This window comes from Cololabis saira, chromosome 1 (assembly GCF_033807715.1).
Source record: "Cololabis saira isolate AMF1-May2022 chromosome 1, fColSai1.1, whole genome shotgun sequence".
In the NCBI taxonomy this organism is placed as follows: domain Eukaryota; kingdom Metazoa; phylum Chordata; class Actinopteri; order Beloniformes; family Belonidae; genus Cololabis; species Cololabis saira.
Genome location: NC_084587.1, coordinates 52,021,056 through 52,045,597, shown reverse-complemented (window position 1 = coordinate 52,045,597; position 24,542 = coordinate 52,021,056). Strand labels below are relative to the sequence as shown.

At 42.5% G+C, this 24,542-nt stretch overlaps 3 protein-coding genes across 3 annotated transcripts in view; all 3 read left to right on the top strand.

The window, feature by feature from the left end:
• Positions 1–24,542, top strand: part of LOC133447791 (uncharacterized) — a 779,477-nt gene that overhangs the window by 743,065 nt on the left and 11,870 nt on the right. The gene's annotated exons all lie outside the window — the stretch shown is intronic.
• LOC133447950 (histone H1-like) lies at positions 3,980–4,677 on the top strand. Its single transcript, XM_061726514.1, has one exon. It carries the CDS (start codon positions 3,980–3,982, stop codon positions 4,592–4,594), a length of 615 nt encoding a protein of 204 aa, XP_061582498.1. The 3' UTR covers positions 4,595–4,677.
• On the top strand, positions 23,373–23,773 carry LOC133448350 (histone H2A-like). The gene has a single exon (XM_061726791.1). It carries the CDS (start codon positions 23,373–23,375, stop codon positions 23,757–23,759), a length of 387 nt encoding a protein of 128 aa, XP_061582775.1. The 3' UTR covers positions 23,760–23,773.

Genomic DNA, 24,542 nt, shown 5'->3' with positions numbered 1-24,542 from the left:
TATTTTTTATTATCTGGTACATTTGACGTTTGGAGTGGTCTTTCAAATGAACAAGTAGCCTAAATGCTTTTTATTAAGTTTCCAGTATTTCATTTCGAAAATCTATATCAATTTCCCATAAAGGAATAATTTATAGGAGTCATCATCAAGCTTTTTTTTTTTGTCTTCTGGGTCTACTAAGTTAAAACCACCCAGGACTCCCAACCTGGGGCCTGTACTACGAAGCAAGTTCAACATATCCAGGATATCTTTTCCTTATCCAGATTCACTAAGCGGGACAATTGCAATCACGCTAAGCGGTCACACGACGGTGGTTATCAACTCGGTAGATCGACCCAGGTTTCTCCAATCTGGATATGAGCGCGTGCACATAAAAGGGGTGGTGTTTTCAGCGCATGACCAATCGCAAGCATGGAGAAGTCCGCTGTCAGAGCCGCTTATTTCAGTAGCGAAGAGCAAACAATAATTTTACGGAAATATGATGAGTATAGGCATATAATACAGGCAAAAAGCAACACAGTTGCAGCTGCAAAATGCAGGAAAGACAGCTGGCAAAAGATCGCTGACTGTATAAATGCGTAAATTCATAGGGATATAAACATATATTTGAATATTCTGGGAATCTTAATCTTAAACTGTAAACCATGATCAGCAATATTAAAATAATAAAAGGCTTGCAATATTTCAGTTGATTTGTAATGAATCCAGAATGTATGACATTTTTTTTGTTTTTGTGTTTGCATTACAGAAAATCACAATATTCTAATTTTCTGAGACAGTCCTGTATATATTGGTTCTATAACTATTGTTGTTGACCGATAACTTGTGCTGATGCTGTACCAAAGAATTGGGTTTTTTTATTTATTTTATTTTATTTTTTATTTTTTCAGGAGGGGGGTATTTAGTATTTTAAAGTGACTTCTCAGAATGTTCGAGGGACGAAATTGAAAATCCCTTTTTTGCTATCCCCTTACAAATGCATCTTCTTTTTCATTTCTTCTTGATTTATTTATTTAATTGGTATTAGTTTTGGATTGACTGTACATCGGATTTTGGGTGATGATTTGTTTTATTTATTCATTGATTGATTTATTTTTTATTTTCTCCTCCACCTCTTTTTTCTTTTTTTCCTTTTTTTTTGGATCGTTCATACAGGTACTCATCAGGGAAAGCAAAGGGGTTTTGGTGGTCCCTGAATACGCGTTCTCTTCGGAGGGATCCTCTCACGATCCAAGCTCCACTGGATTCTCTTCGAAAGGGCATGTCATTTTCCAAGAGAGCTGATTGGTCAGTGGGCGGTGCTTTTATACCCGGCGACCTGTATCTCGAACATAACCTGCTCCGGAGCAGGTTAGCTGTTCAGCATAAGTTACCATGGCGATGTGCCCCGCTAAGAAGTGAACCACCGTCGTAGTCCTGAAAACCCAGGGTTAAACCTGAAGTTACCTCGCTAACCCCAAATCCCGCTTCGTAGTACAGGCCCCTGAACACCTGCATTTGAAACTGACCAATCATGTGGAATGAACTATGGCAATACAGAAATCATCACACAATGAAATTGAAAATATATAGAGATAAAACAAGAACGTACAATGTAGAAAATGTAAGAAAAATAAATAAAAATAAAAATAAAATAAACAATTCTATATATTCTATTCTATATATTCTATATATATATATATATATATATATATATATATATATATATATATATATATATATATATATATATATATATATATATATATATATATGATCAATTGTATTTCTACCATTATTTTTGAGCAGTGTTAAAAGTTGGCCCAAATGTTTGTTATGAAAATACAATAAAATACCTCTATGGAAACTGAGAGAGTATTTTTTTTTTTTTTGTTAAGTTTCCGCTGGCAGATGTATTGATAATCCTCTGGAAACATTGAAAATATTATTCAAAAACCAGCAACGCAGGAAAACAGTTGCTCATTTTCCATTCAACCGGATTATTCTTTATTATCATTTAACTTTGTAACTGAAATCATGAATTATTTTCTGTTATTTTGTCTGCTTTGCATTGAAGCACAGGTTATATCCACATTTGGATAACATGAAGACAATATGTTCTTCAAAGGTCTATTTTCACAAAAATATCTCCTTACATATTTTCCAAAAATAAACTTATTAAAATCTTTATAAGAAAATATAAACATTTACTCTTTAAATTAAATTCTGTCTATCATCAATCATGTCTGCACTTCTCCCTTTTACACATGTCTTTGTCTCTCAGCAAGTTCACTTTTTGATAACAGAATAAATGTTGTTTGCAGTTAAACTATGTTACATTTACACTATAAAAACACAAACCATTAACTGACTACATTTCTAACATTGTATTAGAAACACACAACTGCTTTGGACGTTGGTCACCGTTTTCTCAACTACAAAAGTCACATACCGTCAGATTTACACACTTAATACACTTTAAGCTTACAGACCACACATCACCGGGGATTCATATTAGCTCATAAACATCTGTAGTCACATAAAAAATAAGTAACTAATCTGGAAACATTGAAAATATTATCAAAAAATCAGTGACGCAGGAAAACAGTTGATCATTCTCCATTCAACTGGATAATGAGCCCAACGTCGGTTGCGCCAGTAACGAGTCCCAGTGCTGTGCAGCCACTTAAGTGTCCAACTGATGAAAACGCATGTCACTGTTTGCTTCTCTGTAATCGCTTATTATAAATTTAGACAGAATTAAAAAAAATACCATTTTAATACCAAAAATTGACTCGAAAGGCAACAAAAGTAATAATACATTAACAAAACACTTATTTTGTGAGTATCACATTTATCTTAAACTAAATTCAAATCTACTGAAACATAATAATTGTGTGTGTACTGATTACATACTCCGTTTATATGATTAAGGTGGAAACCTTTTTCTTAATCAATTTACTTTTTTAAACATTTATTTTAAGAGTTAAAGCCAAAGTTGTGTTTGGTTGATGCAGGTGTGGTATGGTTTGGACAATTCTCTATCTGTTATTACGAAGGACTTTGTGGTGACGGTAAGGACCTCATTTACTTCATTATTTCCCTCATCTTACATAGCCACGCAAGTTGTCTTATTTCTGTTAAACAATATTATTTAGGAAGCATTTCCACGTCTTTCTGTGTATTCGAAGACAGAGGACCTGTTCTTCTTTTAGCTAACATTGGTAATATTTAATTCTTTGGTGTATTTGCAGTACCAACTTAAAAATTGTAAGTAAATGAAATGTTTTAAAATGAGCTTCATGTCAAACAGCTCTTTATATATGTTTTAACTTCAACATCCATAAGTGCAACGAGAAGTTCAAGATTTGAAAGTTACAAAAATGAAAACAGAATGAAAATGTTTGTTTTGAAGTATAATATACTTAAAAATAAGTTGCAGAAAACAACTCTGATAATATTGTAGTAATCAGCAGAAACCTGACGTCACAAGAGCCTCCTCCATCAGTGTGTTTGCTGCTGCCACATTATCTTCCCTTTAACGAAACATTAAGGTCAACTGATGTTTGTTGTTCTTTTTGTTCATCGAACAAACATATGATTCAGCTATAAATGTGTTTTTCTCGGAAAGTTTGTGTGTTTTAAAGCATTTTAGGAGAGAAAGAAGAGGGGAAAGTTGCTGATCGGCCCCGAGCTCCGCGGCGACTCCACGAAGTTTTAAACCCCCACAAACAAACTGCGGAGAACATCGGACTTCCAGAGTATCTGGTGACGAAGAGAAACTAGTCCGCTGTCAGCTTCTCCTCTGTCAGCCTGAAACGACGCTCCAACACTGATTTTTGACCCGTTAAAGGACGAGGAGAAAACACAAGTGGGACTCCGCCGACTGCACACGGGAGCGGCGCTGCGGGTTGAGTCTCCACGGTTCTCATGGTGTGTTTAAGTTCCGTCCGGAGCTCCGGCTTCTCATCATTAGCAGTGACTCTCGCAGCAGCTCGACATGGCAGAAGTAGCTCCAGCTCCGGCTCCGGCCAAAGCCGCCAAGAAGAAGGTGTCCAAGCCGAAGAAGGCCGGCCCCAGCGCGGCAGAGCTCATCGTGAAGGCCGTGGCCGCGTCCAAGGAGCGCAGCGGCGTGTCCGCCGCCGCCGTCAAGAAAGCTCTGGCCGCCGGAGGATACGACGTGGACAAGAACAAAGCCCGCGTCAACACCGCCATCAAGAGCCTGGTGACCAAGGGGACCCTGGTCCAGACCAAGGGGACCGGGGCCTCCGGCTCCTTCAAGATGAGCAAGAACACTGACACGAAGGCCAAAGCTCCCGTGAAGAAAGCGGCTCCTAAAGCCAACAAGCCCGCCACCAAGAAACCCGCAGCAGCGAAGAAGGCGAAGAGCGCAGCAGCCAAGAAACCAGCAGCGGCCAAGAAGAGCCCCAAGAAGGTGAAGAAGCCCGCAGCGCTCAAGAAGACGGCCAAGAGCCCCAAGAAGGTCGCCAAGAGCCCCAAGAAGGTCGCCAAGAGCCCCAAGAAAGTGGTGAAGAAGGCCCCCAAAGCCAACAAGTCCCCCGCCAAGAAGGTGGCCAAGCCCAAAGCCAAGAAGGCAGCACCCAAGAAGAAGTGAAGCATCACTGCTGGAGGAAATCAAAAAGGCTCTTTTAAGAGCCACCACCTCATCCTGAGAGTTCTTTTCCTATCACTTTGTTTTTTCAACAATAAATTGCACAATTTCATTCAATTTATCAAATTTTATCAAATTCAAGGGAAAATTACTATTTTATTTTACACAAAAGTAAAATTACAGTTACAAACAATTTACAAGAACCAGGTTTCAACCCCTTTCTCTTTTATTTGTAGTTGACTTTTTACTCCACTATATATTTCAGAGTATCTTAATCAATAATTCACTCACAGACTTAAGCATTTCTTAATGGTGCTTATTAACAGATAAGGACACTTTTTGCAGTATCTTAGTAAAGAGCCACCACATCTTCCTTAAAAGGCTAATTGTATCACATAAGAAATATTGTTTTCTTATAAAAAAACATTGTACTCATGCAACTGCAAATGTGTTATTGATTACATTTTTGTAATTTAAAGTAATTTATGTATCCTGTCAGTTGTCATTTGGTTTGCAACGCTGATATTTCCTGTTTTTTTCTTAATTACAGTTTAAGTCATCAAATAAACAAATCTAATCTAATTCTCAAACATGCCTCACACATCATGTATTACTACATGCAATGTGTTTTCTTTTTGGTTAACCAATTCATTGAGCACTTTGTATCAAATTTAGTCATCTTCTACTGATAACATATTTTTTATTTTAAAATAAAAAAAAAAACAGTTTCTAGAACAACTTTTATTTAACCCAAATGTCAGAGTACAGCAGCACAGCAATGGAAACCTACTGGATTAGTACATGATGTCTGTAGAGGGGAAAAAAAAACCCTTTGGTATGACAGTGGAATAAAAACGGATAAATATAAACACGAAAATATGTTTTTCACTATTGTTCTTCCTCCAATTATTATTACTATCATTATTATTAATACATTCCACTAAACTCACATGACAAGACTGGGGGGCAGTTTGGGAATGTACCAATCTTTATTATTATTGTTATAATATATAGTTATTTTTTTCATATGAATTGTACTCAATGTACAACTTGAAAAATATGTATTTTTTCCCATAAATATATGTGTAGAATATATATAAATATTTGTCTCAGTGATGAAGCCATGGAGACAAAGTAAGCAGTAAATCTGTGGGACCATTTGTGGGTCAGGAGAGAAAAAGCAACAGAAGTGGTTCCAGTAAATGAACATCATTTATGACTGGATGATGCTACATAACAGCTGCCTTCAAACACCCAGCTTCAACTATGTGAAATTCTGACTCCATTCCCAGGGGGGCGGGAAACACAGGCCAGAATGCAGCTCCCGAGGCTCCAGCCTGCAAACATGCACAAAAGAGAAAAAAGGGGGGCCGGCACAAGAAATTACAGGAACGATGGACAAAAATGATAGCTATGAGATATTTATAATAAATAAAAATGGTAATGGAGAAGAGAGGCAGGGAAAAGGAGAGGAGAAGAAGAGTGAGAGGCACCGCCCAGCGGATCATGTCGGTGCCCCCCTGCAGCATAAGCCTATAGCAGCATATCTACCGCGAAGCTATATTTGAGACTAACTATTATAGTTTTGTTCTATAGCTGCAACTATGACTACTGACTCTAACACACTAGAGTTTACACTACCTAGAGATTTACCAACACCAGCTAGAGGTTTACTAAACACTAACTATAGGCTTTACTAAACAGAAAGGTTTTAAGTTTAGTTTTAAAGGTGGAGGTGGTGTCAGCCTCCTTAACCCAGATTGGAAGTTGGTTCCAAAGTAATGGTGCCTGATAGCAGAACGCCCGCCCTCCAAATCTACATTTAGATACTCTAGGACAGTGGTTCTCAACTCCGGTCCTCGGGACCCACTGCCCTGCATGTCTTAGATGTTTCCCTGCTTCAGCACACCGTGATAAAAGTACCTGTGTCATCAACACACCTGATTCTAATTAACAGTCGTCATTAACTTGTCATCAAAGTCTGGACAGTTCTGTTGATGACACTGCTCCTTGTATCACGGTGCGCTGAAGCAGGGAAACATCTAAGACATGCAGGGCAGTGGGTCCCGAGGACCGGAGTTGAGAACCACTGCTCTAGGAACTACGAGTAAACCTGCACCCTGGGAGCGGAGAGCTCTGCCAGGAACATAAGGCACTATCAAATCTTGTAAATACTGCGGAGCTAAGCCGTTTTGGGCTTTATATGCAAGTAATAACATTTTAAATTGAATTCTGAATTTTACAGGTAGCCAATGGAGCGACGCTAACACTGGAGAGACGTGGTCTCTCCTGCTGATTCCTGTCAGCACTCGTGCTGCTGCATTCTGGATCAGCTGGAGCCTATTCAGCAAATTACTTGGACATCCTGCTAACAACACATTACAGTAATCCAGTCTAGAAGATACAAATGCATGAACTAGTTTTTCTGCATCACTCTGCGAGAGGATTTTCCTAATTTTTGCAATATTACGGAGATGGAAAAACGCTATTTTACAAACCTGATTAACATATGGTTTAAACGACAAATCCTGATCGAAAACAACACCAAGGTTTCTCACAATTGCACTGGAAGCCATCGCAACACCATCTAGTCCCTTCCTAAGATGCTCTGGACCAAGAATGATAACCTCTGTTTTATCTGAATTTAGAAGCAAGACATTTCTGGACATCCAGTCCTTGATGTCCCTAAGACATGCCTGCAGTTTAACCAACGGTTCTGTCTCATCCGGCTTCATAGACAAATAGAGCTGCGTATCATCAGCATAGCAATGAAAGTGTATGCCGTGATTCTGGATTATACTTCCCAACGGCTGCATGTATAAACTAAACAAGATTGGCCCTAGCACTGAACCCTGCGGAACACAATAACAGACCCTTGACTGTTCTGAAGAAACCTCATGTACATGAACAAACTGGAACCTGTCAGATAGATATGATTTAAACCAACGTAGAGCTGTCCCTTTAATCCCAACAACATGCTCTAACCTGTGCAGTAAAATGCCATGATCTATAGTGTCAAAAGCAGCACTGAGGTCCAGTAGAACCAATGTGGACACTAATCCCTTATCTGAGGCCATAAGGAGGTCATTCGTGACTCGAACCAGTGCTGTCTCTGTGCTATGATGCATTCTGAACCCTGACTGAAAGACTTCAAACAGATCATTTCTATACAAATAGTGACATAACTGGCTTGAAACTGCCTTTTCCAAAATTTTAGATACAAATGGAAGGTTAGAAATTGGCCTATAATTAGCTAAGGTGTCTGGGTCAAGAGAAGGTTTTTTAAGTAAAGGTTTAATTACTGCCACTTTGAAAACCTGTGGTACATATCCTAAGCTTAGGGATAGGTTGATTTGGTCCAGTATTGTCGCACCAATAAGAGAAAAAACATTTTTGAATAGTCGAGTCGGGATGGGGTCTAACATACATGTGGTAGACTTAGCTCTATTAACGAGTGAAGTCAGCTCAGGGAGGTCTATAGGATCAAAACAGTCTAGAGTCAAGTCAGAGCCTAGGGAAGTCGCTAAAACTGAAGAAACGCCCACAACCGGCTAGTTGATTTCTTCTCTAATTCTCGTGATTTTACTGTTAAAGAAGCTCATAAAGTCTTCACTACTGAGAGCTGGAGGAATGCACGGCTCCACAGAGTTGTGACTCTTTGTCAGCCTGGCTACAGTGCTGAACAGAAAACGTGGGTTACTTTTGTTATCCTCTATCAACGTTGAATAATAAGCTGTTCTTGCTTTGCAAAGGGCTTTTTTATATACTATTAGAATATCTTTCCATTCACGATAGAAGTCTACAGACTTACAAGAGTGCCACTTCCTTTCCATTTTACGCACGCTTTGTTTCAACATGCGAATATCTGAATTGTACCAGGGAGTTAAGCTCCTGTGGCTAGAAACCCTCCTTTTCAAAGGAGCAACTTCATCTAAAGCTGAGTGCAACAGATCAGCAGTGTTACTAACAAGAAAATCAACATCAACATCAGAGGTAGAACCCAGGTCACTGGCCTCTATTGCTTCAGTAGAGGCTTCACTATTTTCCACTGTCGCAAGATGAGCAATGGTCTCCTTAAATTTAGCAATAGCTTCATCAGACAAACATCTGCTAAAATAATACCTCCTGCCCTGCACTTCAACATCAACAACATTCAATTCAAACGTTATTAAATAATGGTCGGATAAAAGGGAGTTTACAGGTGACACTGACAGATCATCAGTTTCAACACCGTAGGTGAGAATGAGATCGAGAGTATGATCAAAACAATGCGTCGGCCCGTCCACTTTTTGTGAGATACCCATTGATTCTAGAAGAGAATTGAAAGCTAATTCAAGATTATCGCTTTCAACATCCATATGAATATTAAAATCACCCACTATGATGAATTTATCTGTACTGATCAATAATCCAGAAAGGAAATCTGAAAATTCAGACAAAAACTCTAGATAAGCGCCAGCAGGGGGCCGATACACTACCACTAACACAACTGGCTTCTCTGATTTCCAGCTCGGAAATTTCAGACTAAGCGTGAGGCTTTCAAATGTATTATAATTGCACTTAGGTTAAATTTTTGTTTGGAGACTGGAGTTATAAATTGCTGCGACTCCTCCGCCTCGGCCCGTGTTTCTAGGAATGTGATGATTAAAGTAGCCGGGCGGAGTTGATTCATTCAAACTAACATACTCTTCCTCCTGTAACCATGTTTCTGTTAAGCAGAAAACATCACTCTTACTCTCTGTAATTATATCATTTACTAACAGAGACTTGGAGCTTAACGATCGTATATTTAGTAGTCCGCATCTAATTTTTCGGTCTCTTATTGGTACCAAATGTGCATTGGTTTTAATTTTTACAAGATTATTTTGGTTAACGCCTCTATAACGCCGCACCTGGTGAACTTGTGGAGGGCGGGGAACTGCAACCACTTCTATTTTGCTAGGCACCTGGTTAGAGTTACCAGTTACATCATGTAATCTTATAGTTTTGTTGGCAGGCGTTGGTCCTCGAGAAGCAGCAGAGAAGTGTGTTAAACTACAGCTCTGCATCCTGGCCTGGACCCTGCGATGTCAGGGAGAGGGTCTAATGAAACAGGCCAAATTACTAGAGACAAGAGCAGCACAAGCCCGGGTGGGATGAATGCCGTCTCTTCTAATCAGACCGGGCTTTCCCCAGAACGTTTCCCAATTGTCAATAAAGGCCACGTCGTTTTTTTTGAACACCACCGATACAACCAGCGACGGAGCGAGAGCATGCGACTAAACATGTCATCGCTGGTCAGATTGGGGAGGGAGCCAGAGAAACCTACGGAGTCCGACATACTTTTGGCGTAGTTACACACCGAGACAATATTCATTTTGGTCACTTCCGACTGGCGAAGACGGGAGTCATTAGCGCCGACATGGATGATAACTTTACCATATTTACGATTACCCTTTGCCAGTAGCTTCAAATTTGCTTCTATGTTGCCCGCTCTGGCCCCCGGGATACACCTAACTATGGTCGCTGGAGTCGGCCTCACATGCCGGACTATGGAGTCGCCAATCACCAGGGTCGGCTTCTCAACGGGTGTGTCGCTGAGTGGGGAAAATCGGTTAGACACATGAAGCGGGTGGTGGTGTTCCGTGAACCCTTTAGGACTACGCTTCCTCCGAACCGTCACCCACCGGTCCTGACTGGCCAGCTGCTCGGGAGCTGCAGGGGAGCGGCTACCCTCAGCTGCTATGGGCCGGTCCGCCGCTAGCTTAGCCTGGTTAGCTGAGGAGGCTATCGGACTATGGTCAAATTGGCAGAACCGGACCTCTAACTGACTGAGCCTCGCCTCCAGCCCTGTAAATAAACTACATATTAAGCACTTACCGTCTTCACTAAAGGAGGCAGAGGAATAGCTAAACATTTCACCAGAGGTGGAAAAAGTACAAAAATATTGTACTTAAGTAAAAGTACACATTTTCTGCTTGAAAATTACTTAAGTAAAAGTAAAAAGTACCCATTAAGAACATTACTTAAGTAAAAGTATAAAAGTACCTCAACTTAAATATAATAAAGTACCAAAAGTACATGGTGTAAAATGTACTTAAGTACAAAAGTAAAAAGTACAAAGTACAAAGTACAAAATTCAAAGTACAAAATTATTTTCAAAAGGATTGCAAAGAAATGAAGAATCCAAGAATTTGCTTACAACTCTAAATAATGGTGATATTATTCTGACCCCTGTAGTGTTTGTTTCCATTACCCCATTTTAATTTCTCCCTTTGCTCATCACTGCTGCTGTACCCCATTGGCCCCGCTGACAGGTACAACCCCCAGCCTGTAGTATGCAGTGACAACATTAAGCAACCCCAGCTGATAAAGGATGAGACTTTTGAACTTTTAAATGCCAAAACCACCTTAGAAGGGGTGGAATCAAAGAATGGTGCGCATGGACATGCGTCGGCTGCCGCTCAAGGCTGATTTATGGTTCCGCGTTACACCAACGCAGGGCCCGTACCCTACAGCGAGGCTCTGCGTCGATTTAACGCAGAACCATAATTCAGGCTTCAGTCCTCATCGGTACTCAACGCGACGGTGGTTCCTCCGGCCTTCCGGCCCGCCTCTGCGGCGCAACTCTCCCGGGAGCTGCGGCTCCTTCTCGGTATATTCACGCGCCCCCCTTCCTTCCCTTCCGCCTTATGGTTCCGCGTTAAATCGACGCACATCGACGTGTGCGTCGCCGCGTACCCTACGCCGTAGCTCTGCGCCGGTGTAACGCGGAACCATAAATCAGCCCCCGCTGTGCTGTTCTTTAATTTGTAGCGAGTAACGACGTGTCCAATTTTAAATATAGCCGATTAAAAGTACGATTTTTTCCTTGAAAATGTAACGAAGTAAAAGTAAAAGTACAGAAAAATGAAAGTATCAATAAAAGTACAAATTCTCAAAAATCTTACTTAAGTACAATAGCGAAGTACTTGTACTTCGTTACTTTACACCACTGCATTTCACACACTGAGCAGCAAAGAGGTGAAACGGTGGGAGACGGAGAGGCCATGCTAAGATGCTAACAGAGGCTAACGGACAGAAAATGTATCGGTGATTGGTGACAGTGAAAGTTACGGAAGAGAAAATGAGCGAGTGTTGAAATAAAGACAGTAATGTACCAGATATACTGCTATTTTACCAGAAAACAGTCTAAGTTTTAGACAAAAAAGTCGGGAGAGATCTGAGCCTGCACGCCGTGCAGCAGCAACAGACCGCAACACCAGGAAGTGACGCGATGCGTGACGCAGTACGTTACCCAATCAGCAAGCACGCAAGAGCAGAGCCGCAAGAGCCAGAGCAGAGCTCTTTTTCTTCATGATGTCATCAGTTAGTCTGATTATTTTCTCGAATTTCCCGTCTGAGTTATTCCTGAAAGTAGCAAAAGTTTATTTGAGGCCCTCAATCATGTGGATGCAGTCAGTCATTGAGACAGAGGCTTTTTGTCGCAAAATCACTTGCACTGAACAGCTTAGAAAATGCAACAAGAAGAAATATAAATCTTTTGGTCTGTACTTGTTGCAGGAGAGACTCTGCGTCTATTTTGGTCTGACCTGAGCCCTCCGCAAACTCACTCAGTGTTTCTAATATGACATCATACAATCAAAACTCGGCTCACAGACTCTGATTTTGAACTCCACCTAATATCTGTGGAGCGCACAAGCTCCAGGCGCGGCCCGTCGGGATGAAGCTCTTCTTGGATTTGTAGAAATTTGCGCGTGTCTGTTGGCTCCGGTCATGAAATGATGCAGTGAATTCACGACATCAAAAAAAGTGGCCACAGTGGGAGACACTTGAAGCTGTCGAAAGAACCACATTCAGGCGGTGGGAGTGGCAGTTACATACACGGCATGAGGAAAAGTTTTTTTGAGCTGCACCTGCACCCCGGCTTTCTCACCGGACATAACTGCTGCTCCATCAAAACTGAAACCCACACACAATTCAGGATCCAGCTGCAGTGGTTCCAGCACTTCCAAGATATTTTTAGTGATGCCAGAGGAGGTCATGTCATCTGTTGCGACAAATCCGACAGCTCTCTCTCTCAGGTTACCGTTATACACATACCTTAAGCAAAGAGCAACGAGCTCTTTCTTTGAGAGGTCCTTATATTCGTCAGCTAAAATGGCATAGTACGTGTCAGTCTGTGCATGCAGCTCCGCTTTGATTTTTCGTCTGAGTAGTGATGCTGCAGTTTCAAGGAGGTCGTTCTGAATGTTAGGGCTCATCATTTTTGCGTTATTTGGAAGCTCATCAAAGCGTTTTTTTTATTTCAGGGTCATAGTCACAAATCAATTTGAACAATTCTAAAACATTTCCTCTGTTCAGGCTTTCTGCGTCCTCCTTGTGACCACGCACTGCAATGCCTTGTTTTGCACAAAACAGCAAAATATCGATGACAACTTTCACGTGCGCCCGGTTTCTTTCAATACAGTCAATGAAACGCTCATGTTTGTCTTTTGTAACATGATGTATGATGTCACAGTTTCCAACTCTTTTTATTTCCATGTAACCTTTGTGTCGGGCCACAGCAGAAGCATGAGCATTACTTGCTTCATGCTTTGCACAAAACTGACCTAGATGCCCCCAGTCTCTCATTCCTGTTTTTCCGAATCTGTCCCCCTTGATATCTGTGCTAAAGTGGCAACAGGACTGGCAAAAAACCGCATCCAGTTTAATGCTGTACTCTAGCCAACTGTATTGGGCATACCATTTATCAGAAAAATTCCTCCTCTTTCCACTGAGAAATTGCGTGGCTGGGAAAGCTTGCAGTTTGGGCTGGCATGCAGGCTCGTCCACTGTGGAAAGGTCTGCGATCCCCGAGATAGCCGCGTTGGGGTCGTCTGGCACGGTAACGTCAGCTGCATCATGCCCCATGGAGTGTGTAGCCTCACCAGTCTGTGGCGGAGGAGTCGTGTTCCTGCTTGTTGATGGAGAAACATCCTCCTCAGTTGTGGGACTTGTGTCCTGCTGGAAATCAAGTCGAGGTTTTTTGAAATAATTTTAAGGGAGCTCTGTTTCATCGTTGTTAGCAGCAGAACTGATGATCGCTGGGAGAGGATAACGGTCCGGTCAGTAGGTTTGAAGTTGCCGCGCCCGCGAAACATCGCCTGACGGAGTTTTTAAATGCGAAAATACAATTTTTTATTTTGAATTATTTTGAACATCATGATTACATACTAATAGCATAGATTTAGAATACAACATGTTAGTAAGACTATTATAAAAAAAAAAAAAAAAAAAAAAAAAAAAAAAATGCATCAAAATTTCTGGGTGTGCCAGCTTACTGGCACTGGCACTGTGGCACTGGCACACCCTGGCACACCCATTTTAACAGTTGAAAGAGCTTAACTATTAAGCAACAGAGGTTTTGAGTGAAATGCTAAATATTCCTGCTTTATATTATTATGAATGTTCTTTGGGTTTTGACTTAAAAGTTCAAATGCCTTACCAAATGAGTGTGTAACAGGTCCCAAGCTGGGCCGGGTACCACGTCACAGTATTGATTTGGTAGATCAGTGTCTCGCCGTTAACGGTCTCTGAGAAAACAGAGGTAAAGATCAGAGGCATTAAAACACTGAACCATTCGTGTTGCGTTCAAAAACTCCTCTGAGGAGGAAATGGAAATACCCGGACCTATAGAGGAAGCACCACGCAGCACCACAGAAAGGTTCCGTTTCCCATCCTAATGATCTATAGTGGATAACTATTGGTGTTACTTGGTTGAATAACCATTTGAATAAAAAAAAATAATAAATGTACAGACTCATGCTTTTCGACTCTTAAATGCGTTAGATTTTCAAGAAAAAATAATAAAACTACTCCACTAATTGTGAGGGTCTCACAAGTGCATAAGAGGTTTATAAGAGTAACTGTTGCTAGAATCAGCTTTATTGAGTCAGTTTAGAAAACTGTTATTGACTTCGGATACACCGGCGGCGGCACTGATGGAATTATGCGCCTGTTTTCCAAAGGGTAACACTGGGATAGGGGGGGAGGAGAAAAAAAAAAATACATCTTCACATTGAATATCATACAATACACAATATCAAGTTGCAAAAAAAAACACCTCGCAGACACGAAGCACAGATGTCACAGGACTTGCATGTGGGTGAATGGGGGTGGGCAAGTCGGGGGGGGGGGGGGGGGGGGGGGGTGGTCCCGGCACAGTTCATCCAAGTGAGGGCCGGGTTGCTGGCGCTCAAACCCGGACGTCCTTGTCAGGAGGGGCTGATAAGAGAGGGGAGCCAGGAAGGCGGTTGGATGGGGAGAGGGAGGTGTGTGTGTGTCAGTGTGTATGTGAGAGTCTGTAACGCGGTAAGACCGACGACCTTTCTCCCCGAGAGTAGCCAAGCGTCCTTGATGTTATCGAACAGCGGTACAGTTCTGGGAGTCAGGATCCTCAGATGTTTTGACGGGGGAGGGTTAGGTTGGGTGCAGAGCGTCATGTTTACATTCCTCCCGGGAGATTATAGCGGAGAGGCTTGCCAGCCGCTCCTTCAAGGCCAAAAACTAATCAACAATTTGCAGGCAGCTCGGTAATTTTCCGTCTGCTTTTTCTTCTGGATCCTCAATCGATCAATAACTCCGCTCAGACGAATTTGTGATCAGTCCCCGCCAAGCCGGGTGCCCAGCTTCTCCAAGGTTTTCTCCATCTTGTTATAGAGCTCAAAGACCCCAGCTAGCCTACGATTCTGTTCAAGAATCGCATCCAGCTTGCGGCCCTGCTCTCCCAGCGTTACAGTCTGAGTGCTGAGCCCCGTGCTCAATCCTTCAGCAGCTTCGGGCAGCTCAGAGAGGGCCAGAACGGCCCCCGCGGCCTTCCGCCACTTTTTATGCACAGGTTGACTTCAATCAATTTTTGGCAGGTAAAAAGACCCATTTTCAGGGGAGAAATCAGATTCTGGCAGGCAATCACTTTTTGGCACGACACCGGTCCATCACCGGAGAAACACATTCTGGATCCTGCAGCACCTGCAGCTGACTCGATATCAGACTCTGAAAGTTGCCTAAACATTCAATAAAAACTTTATTCATCATTGCTGAATTACATAGCCTACATTCGTACCAACCAACCTTTCCGTGACATCTTAGTTTTATTTTAAAAGACATCTTTACAGAACCGGTTTTTCGCTGCAAAATTTATTTTAATGTTTTTCTGTCCAGACACAGTTATGGGATGTTTTAGGATCTGGCTTTAATCTCCAGTCCTTGTCCCATACGGTCGTCATGGTGACAGAGATGTCCGACCTGTCAGTGGCTCCAGCTGAAAGCATCATGTTGGTCTGAACCGGAGCAGCTGGTTCAGTTCAGGCAGCGATCCAGGAGGATCCTCTTGGTACCTAAACCAGCAGATGATCCAGTATTAGTCCTGGACCAGCAGATCAGTCTGGTCCCTGAAGACTCGCTCCTGGTCCTGCCATCAGCAGGGTCCTCTAACGGAGCCAAGGCTGCCATCGGTTTGTTCAGATCATGTGGTTGATTGTGAGATTGTTCCAGTTCCACTCTTGTGTAACTTATCTGGTGATGTGGGGACTGTCGTGTCCTTCACGTGGTCGTGAACTTATTGTTGACGTTACGTTTCCTCATATTCTGCATTTCACTGCATCACCAGTGAGTGTCGCCAACGGACAAATCCTCAGAAAAGTGCGTACAACAGCCTTAATGTGTGAGTGAAGGACCGCAACTTTCTAAGCTCACGTCATTCTTTGTATATCTGACCCTGAGCACTGAAAGTGGCGAATGCAGGTTTTTTTGCGCTGCACGTTTTGTACATCAGGCCCCAGCTCTGCAGGGAGCATTTGATTTGAGTGCCAACCTTCAACTGTGTGAACATTTAAATGGTTGAAAGAGCTTAACTATTAAGCAACAGAGGTTTTGAGTGACATGCTAAATATTCCTGCTTTATATTATTATGAATGTTCTGTGGGTTTTGACTTAAAGGTATAGTCTGTGATGTTGGAGAGCTAGCAAGATTTGAAAGTGGCACCTCTTCTAAGCCCCACCCCCTCCTCCCCCTTCCATCAGCACTCCGTCCAAAGCCACGCCCCCACAAACTTTGGGGACCGCGCATTTGCAGGAGTCGAGTTTTCCAGGAAATTTTGGACAGCACATTTTCAACAAAACTACCCCATGTCTCATTCACCTGTAAGCGAGGCCGGTTGCCGTGACTCCAGAGCCTGCAAAGCACCGCAGTGCACCGCCACCGCACCGGCGCTCTCCGCCCTCGCCGGGATGGAGACGGACCCCCAGTATTTAGCCATTTTAGCAGGGCGAGCCGTTACAAGTAACGCTGGAGGTGGTATTTTTGGCTGCGTTTTCTCGTTTTCTCTGCCATTCTTCAGCAAACGTGACTCGATTGTGTGAAGTTTTCAGGCAAGATTTTCGACGTGACGAGTGCGCGCATGGGACAGAGGGGGGCGTGGGCGGGACTTAAAATGAAGGCATCTGATTGGTTCTTTCACCCCTGCCAATCCTCTGGTCCTCTGACCAATCCGTTCCACTCAGTGCGCAAAAAACAGATTGGTCAGAGTTTTTACAGGATTAAAGCTGTCAGAGAGGTCGGATTTTTTTCTTTCCATTTTCTGAACACATTATTCACTGGCTACTCTCAGGATGGAAGGACCATTTCACCCAGTATAACAATAAATGTTTTTGAATACGATTACAGACTATACCTTTAAGAGTTCAAATGCGTTACCAAATGAGTGCATAAGAGGTTTATAAGAGTAACTGTTGCTACCTATCAGTTCTGCTACATACGTATGCTTGGCAATAATTTAGCCATAAAAACAGTAACATTTATATCTCATTGCCATGTCAATTCACAGTGAAAAAGCAGAATGTGAGGGACTAGTGAGCATGTTGAGTCCCTTCAAGCAGAGTTGGTAAGATTAAATGAGCGGTTACATTTTCAGATTGATGAGGCTGAAATAGAGAAACTAGAGACTCTTATTGATGAAATCAATGCTAAAATACAAATTCAAAAGGTATCAGTAACAGAGTCTACCTCCAAAGTTGAACCCTGTAGATCCTCACGGGAGAGAAAGTTAACTCCCATAATGCTAGAACTAAAGCAGCAAGAATGCTCTGAAAAGGAAAATAATTTTAACGCGTTTTATGACAAATGGAAGGAGCTTATTAAAGCTGCACGCTCCGAACTCAAAAATGAGTGCTCTGACAAAGACTTGTGTTGCATGATGGACGATGTTGAAGGGATAGAGGCTGAAGTGAAAGATGCATATGAGAATATCCGAGTACAGTCTGCACGTTCCACTGATATCGGACGTAAAATGGATTCATGCACAGCAGTAACTGCAGATGTGATGGCGATGATGAAGGTGCGCTTGCGTGAAGTGGGACAAGATGACTTTGATGCTAAAGCAGAAAATGCAAGATTGCACACGATACTTGACAAAGAGTATGCAGAGTCAATATTTAGTGCCTCAGTCCCCAAATCTGTTTGTAGCCACCAGTCAAGATGTCCATCAGAGCAGCAAAGTATCACTGTGAAAAGAGTAGACTGTGTTGCACAACTTGCTGCCAAAAGAGCAGAAATTGAAATGGAGGAGGCAATTGCTGCACAAAGGCAAGAACTTAAAAGACTGGAAAATCAGCAGGATCTTAAGATAAGATAAGATATCCTTTATTTTCTCCCTCAGTGGGGAAACTTATTTGTTGTCAGCAGTACACACATATAGGGGAGGGGTAAAAAGACTGAAAAGTCAGAAATAAAAAATATATAAAAAATACAAAAGATACGTATAAAATATAAAATATGAACACAGGATATGAACAGTATATACAGTTAAACAGTGCAGAAAAGCAGGTGGAGTGTTGTGAGGTAGATTGGCAGATATTGCACATCTTATGTTATTGCACATATTATTGTCATATTATTGTCTGTTGGCTACTGAGAGCAGGCGGGGTTATATAGTCTGATGGCAGCGGGGAGGAAGGACCTGCGATGCCTCTCGGTGGTGCATCGTGGGTGACGAAGCCGGTCACTGATGGAGTTCTCCAGGGCTCTGTGAAGGGGGTGGGAGACATTGTCCATGATGGAGGACAGCTTAGCCACCATCCTCCTCTCCCCCACCACCTCCACCTGGTCCAGACTGCAGCCCAGGACAGAGCCGGCTTTCCTCACCACCTTGTCCAGTCTCTTCCTCTCTGCTGCAGTGATGCTGCTGCTCCAGGGTCTTTGCCAGAAAAGTAATTCAAGTAATTGCCGCTAAGATGAAAGCTTATTCTGAAGCAGGCTCAGGTGAGGCCCCTAGAGCAGGTGAGATGAGCCACTGTCCTCCTGTGTCTATCAGAGACAAAGATATAAAAAAGGAACAATTACATCAAAACAATGACACTGAACAATCTAACAGTGTAAGCAAAGACATTTCTTTAGTGCAAGCATTACAGGACACAATGGTTCTCTCCAGACTCCCAGCACCAGAGCCATCAGTCTTCTCAGGAGACCCACTCAAGTTCGTTGAGTGGACCACTAGTTTCAAAGCACTTATAGAACGAAGATGTACAAATCCAGCTGACAAACTATTTTACCTTCAGAGGTATATCAGTGGTGAAGCACAGTCAGTGTTGGAAGGAAGCTTCAACAGGAAGGATGAAGACGCTTACAACCAAGCTTGGGAAGCACTGAATGCTCGCCACGGTCATCCATTTGTAATTCAGCGTGCTTACAGAGAAAAACTGAATAATTGGCCAAAGATTAGCTCAAGAGACTCTGTTAAAGTCAGACAATACAGTGATTTTCTGACTGTTGCAGCAATGCCACGCCACACATTAAAGGTCTTCAAGTGTTAAATGATTGTGAAGAAAATCAGAGGATGCTAAAAAAACTCACTGATTGGGTGACATCTCGCTGGAATAATCATGTAACAAAACAGCTGCAAGAAACACATGAATATCCCAGTTTCAAATCAAATCAAATCAAATCAAATCAAATCAAATCAAATCAAATCAAATCAAACTTATAAAGCACCTTTCATGGATAGCAATGCAGCACAAAGTGCTTTACATAAAACCAATACAAACATAAAACTTATTAATGCCCTGCGCCCTCCCCCCCCTCCCCGCACACACACAGACAGACACAAGCACATCACAATTCACCCTAGTTACACACACAGACACCCACGCAGACACACGGTGCAGACATGGCTGAGCACAGAGGATCCAGGTGAGGAAACGATAACAGGGAGCCGTCCACGCCAGGAGGTGTCATAACACGCAGGTACAAGGGGAGGGGGCTCCACAGAGACCATCCCGGCCCGGACGGATAGAGGAGTCCACACCACAGCGGTCAAGCCGTGATGCAGAGCTCCACAACCATCCAGGCTAGAACGACCCCCAGGACGACCCCCTGCAGGCCAGAGTCACTCCCAGCATGGAGGCTCCCCATGAGGAAACACTGGAGATAAAAGCTACAAGAAAGCAGGATAAGATACCCTAAAAGAGTTTAAAAAGTATAACATAACATAAAATCCTAAAAGTATGTCTAGAAAGCAAGACATTAGAAACTAAGAGAATAAGACAATAGACCAAAAAAAAGACAATTTCAAAGAGTTTGCCAAGTCTTTGGCTCATGAGGCAAATGTAGCATGCAACCCTGTAACATCCCTCTATGCATGGAAATCACTTGAAGAAAGACCTTCCAGAGACATGAAGCAGCCAAAAGCCAATGTGTTCATCACAAATTCAAAAGAGTCAGAAAAATATAACACAGTGATGAAAACAAAAGGTGCTGTGGAGAACAGCACAAGAGATACAAATGTAACAAAGAGGGTAAATATGCCATTCAGTCCTTTCAGTCCAGTTAAATGCATGTACTGCAATGAAAGTCATTCCATTCACAAATGTCAGACATTTGCTAATAAGTCACAAGAAGAAAAGAAAAGATTCATAATGGAAAAAAACCTGTGTTTTGGCTGTCTTAAGAAAGGACACAACGCAAAGGACTGCAGAAACAAAGCAACATGTAGCATATGCAAAAAACACCATCCTACACCGTTGCATGAGCACCGCAGCATTGCTCCAGACACGTCTCCCCATGCAGCTGCACAGGCAGAAGAAAAGTCATCTTCACTCTCCTGCTCCATAGACAAAGGTGAAGGTGGGAGCACATCCATGACAGTGCCTGTGTGGCTCTCATCAATTGCAACCCCTGAAACAGAGACATTAGTATACGCTTTGTTAGACATGCAGAGTAGAACTACTTTTGTAGATTCCATTGTTTTGAGTGACAGAGTTAGTGGTCTTAGAGTCAAAGGGTTTTCCTCACATAACTTTGTTAACTTGTCACCTGCATACACCAGAGATTTCATCCCACTTTAACGCACACACATTCCTACTCCTGCAACATCTAAGAGATGGAAACACCTGAATGCTATAGCACAGGAAATACCAGAATTGTTAGATTGTGAAGTTGGACTCTTAATCGGCTATGACTGTTGCAGAGCATTAGCACCACGACATGTTATTACAGGTGATGATGAAGAGCCATACGCCATTAGGACTGACTTAGGATGGAGCATTGTTGGCAGCTCACCAAAGATTGCCAAGTCAACAGAAGTGACAGGTCTGAGCCATCGTGTGTCCGTCAAAGAGCTTCCATCGTTGACACCAGCTGCTGTTCTCAGAGTCCTTGAATCTCATTTTAGAGACACAAGCTATGGGGAAAGAGAAATTGCCACACCAAAAGCAAATCCAGAGCTCATGGTAGGAGATTCTGAGATAAAAACAACACAAGCACTTCAAATCAATGTAGTCAAGGAAGAGAATTTCCTAGAGATTTGAAAGATTCTCTAAGTGGCATACTGTATTGAACGTTGTAGCTCGAATCCTACGGCTAGCAAAAAGAGACAAATCAACAGAGCTCATAACAGTCTAAGAAAGGAGAAAGGCCAGGTTAGTGCTTGTGAGACTAGCACAGAGATGCCTTCAAATAGGAGATACAGAAGCTCAAGCAGGGAAAATTGTCACATATTAATCAGTTGTTTCAGTTTGATCCAGTACTGCAGGAGGCTGTCCTCATGGGTGGGAGAGAGATTAAAAGCAGCTTCCTTACCTCTTGACCGGAAACATCCTGCCATTTTGCCAAAAGATGGTGTTGTCACACGCCTGATCCTGAACTACTGTCATGAAAAAACTCAGCATCAAGGCAGAGGTCAAACACTCAATAAATTGAGAGCAAATGGCTACTGGATTCTTGGTGGCGGTAAAGTTGTGGCAAATCAAATCAAACAATGTGTCCCATGCAGAAGAGCTTGCAGGCCTACAGAAACCCGTAAGAGAGATCAGATCAGATCAAGGAAAAATTTTTGCAGGGGCTAAGAATGAACTCTCAAAAGCTCTAAAAGAAATCGACAAAGACAGAGCGGCTGCTTATTTAGCAGAGAGACAGTGTGACTTTGTAATGAATGTACCTGATGCGAGTCACATGGGAGGTGTGGCAGATCAGGACAGTGAGGAGTGTTATGACTTGGGCCCTCTCAAAGAGTGTTGGGAGGTTAGATGATGCATCCTTAAGAACATTTTTCTATGAAGCCATGTCGATAATAAACAGCCATTCTCCACGACGCAATGTTAAGATTGTAGATGTTGTCAATCTCAAAGATGAGGGATCTTCTCGCAACGAATGGAGACTGGGAAGAGTACTAAGTGTTTGTACAGATAATGATGGTCTGGTGCGTAAAGCCACCATACAAATAGGTAACAAGAAACTAGGAAAGAAAGGTCAAAGGCTCACTAATCCATCCATTATTGAGTACCCTATTCACAAACTTGTTGTGTTAGTGGAAAGTAACTGAATGTATTTCCATAGTTACCAAAATGTGTAACATGTTCTTGTGTTGAGAGATGCATAACCAGTTTTAATATCAGAGTTCTTCTCTCATACTTCTTTTGTGTGTTGCTGAGAAATTACTAGATTTATTTAAGGTCAAAGATGATCATAAATCATAGTAATTGGTAGGAGTGTAACTGTCTGTGACACAGAGTTCATTGTTCAGAGTTCCTTTTATAAAATGTTATAAAAAAAAACACAAACATATCCAAGTTCATGAAATGTTTAAATTGATTAATGAGAGAGTTTAGGATATTTTAGTTTGGAAGTGTGTGGTCACATCCCCTGGTCTGTTGTGAGGGTCAACTGAGGGATTAGGGGTCAATAGAAAAATGCGGGACCACAGACAATGGAGGCAGGAAGGCGTGACACGGGATGAGAATAATTACAGTGCGTTCAAGAGGCGCAAACGGTAATTGTGTTTTATTTTACATGTGTTTTTTGTGGTTGTGTACAGATGCTTTGAGCAGAAAGTGAACACTTCATGGGTTTATTTGTTGACGTTTGGTCAGTGTTTAGTAACAATGGACTCTCTGCTTTTTTTTGTAGTTTTCACAGTGTTCTATGATTTTGCCAATGGAGGAGAAGGAGAATAAAATAATTAAAATCAAGACATCGAAGAATCGTGGCCTTTGTTGAACCGTTGTAGCTACACTTCCGCTGCTCCTGATTGGTGGATTCTGCTCTGGAGCGAGGCCCCGCCCCCAGGATCGAGGCCCCGCCCCCAGGATCGAGGCCCCGCCCCCATGCTCGCTGTTCATTGGATAGAATCTTTTCAAAACTCCCGCCTCGTTTCCCTCTGTCCTGATTGGTGCGGCAGGACTCGTCCCGCGCTCTCCGGTATTTAAGGAGGTTTTCCGCTGCTGGAGACACAGTTTCTCTTGACACCAGTTCCAGAAAGACATTATCAACATGAGTGGCCGCGGAAAGACCGGAGGTAAAGCCAGAGCGAAGGCCAAGACCCGCTCCTCCCGTGCAGGACTGCAGTTCCCAGTGGGTCGTGTCCACAGACTGCTGCGTAAAGGCAACTACGCTCAGCGCGTCGGTGCCGGCGCCCCCGTCTACCTGGCGGCTGTGCTGGAGTATCTGACCGCTGAGATCCTGGAGCTGGCTGGAAACGCTGCCCGCGACAACAAGAAGACCCGCATCATCCCCCGTCACCTGCAGCTGGCTGTCCGCAACGACGAGGAGCTCAACAAGCTGCTGGGGGGGGTCACCATCGCTCAGGGCGGCGTGCTGCCCAACATCCAGGCGGTGCTGCTGCCCAAGAAGACCGAGAAGGCCGCCAAGGCCAAGTAAAGCTGCTGCTGAACCCGGAACACAACGGCTCTTTTAAGAGCCACACACTCCTCTGAGAGACACGATTACTGTATAACAATTACTGTGTTTTTGTGCTTGTTCTCTCACATGGAAGTCGCTTTAGATAAAAGCGTCTGCAAAATGAAAGTATAAAACCACTAAAGATCAATCCACTAATACGACACAAACTTTAAAGCACCAAAGGTTGTATGGAGCAGTAACATCTGCAGTTACTGGAAACTAAACTGTCTCAGAAAAAAACGACCAAATACGTCTAGAGATGCGAGATGACTGAATGCAGATTGTTTAAAAAAAGAAACATTTTAACATTTTGGATTGTAGCACAAACTAGTTCATCGGTTGTCTGCTGGTTGAAGTGAGGCTCTGTAATAACTGATTTTCAGAGGTAATTAAAAAAAAAAAAAAATATATATATATATATATATATATATATATATATAAATAGGCAGCATATTTGTGAGAGTTCACTGGTGTTGCTTCAGAAACTTAGAAGTGACCCGTTCAAATCCAAAAGTCTTGTCAGTTAATCTAATGTGGAAATAAGAAATTGCTCTTTTTTTGAAATAGGAACCGATGTTTCAGTAGATGTCGCTAACACACACATACAACATCCATTAAGGCGGAGAAAACCCGTCCCTGTCCTCTAACACGTCCTCCAAAAAAGTACACAATCTTTTTTCCTTACCAGTATACACACTATAACTACCCAGCTACTGGGGGTTGGTTTGATGATGATAAACTTTATTCCAGACACAAGGGTCC

What these genes read in the sequence shown, in the direction of transcription:
- LOC133447950 (XM_061726514.1), top strand. Translation starts at nt 3,980, where the DNA reads ATGGCAGAAGTAGCTCCAGCTCCGGCTCCGGCCAAAGCCGCCAAGAAG.
- LOC133448350 (XM_061726791.1), top strand. Translation starts at nt 23,373, where the DNA reads ATGAGTGGCCGCGGAAAGACCGGAGGTAAAGCCAGAGCGAAGGCCAAG.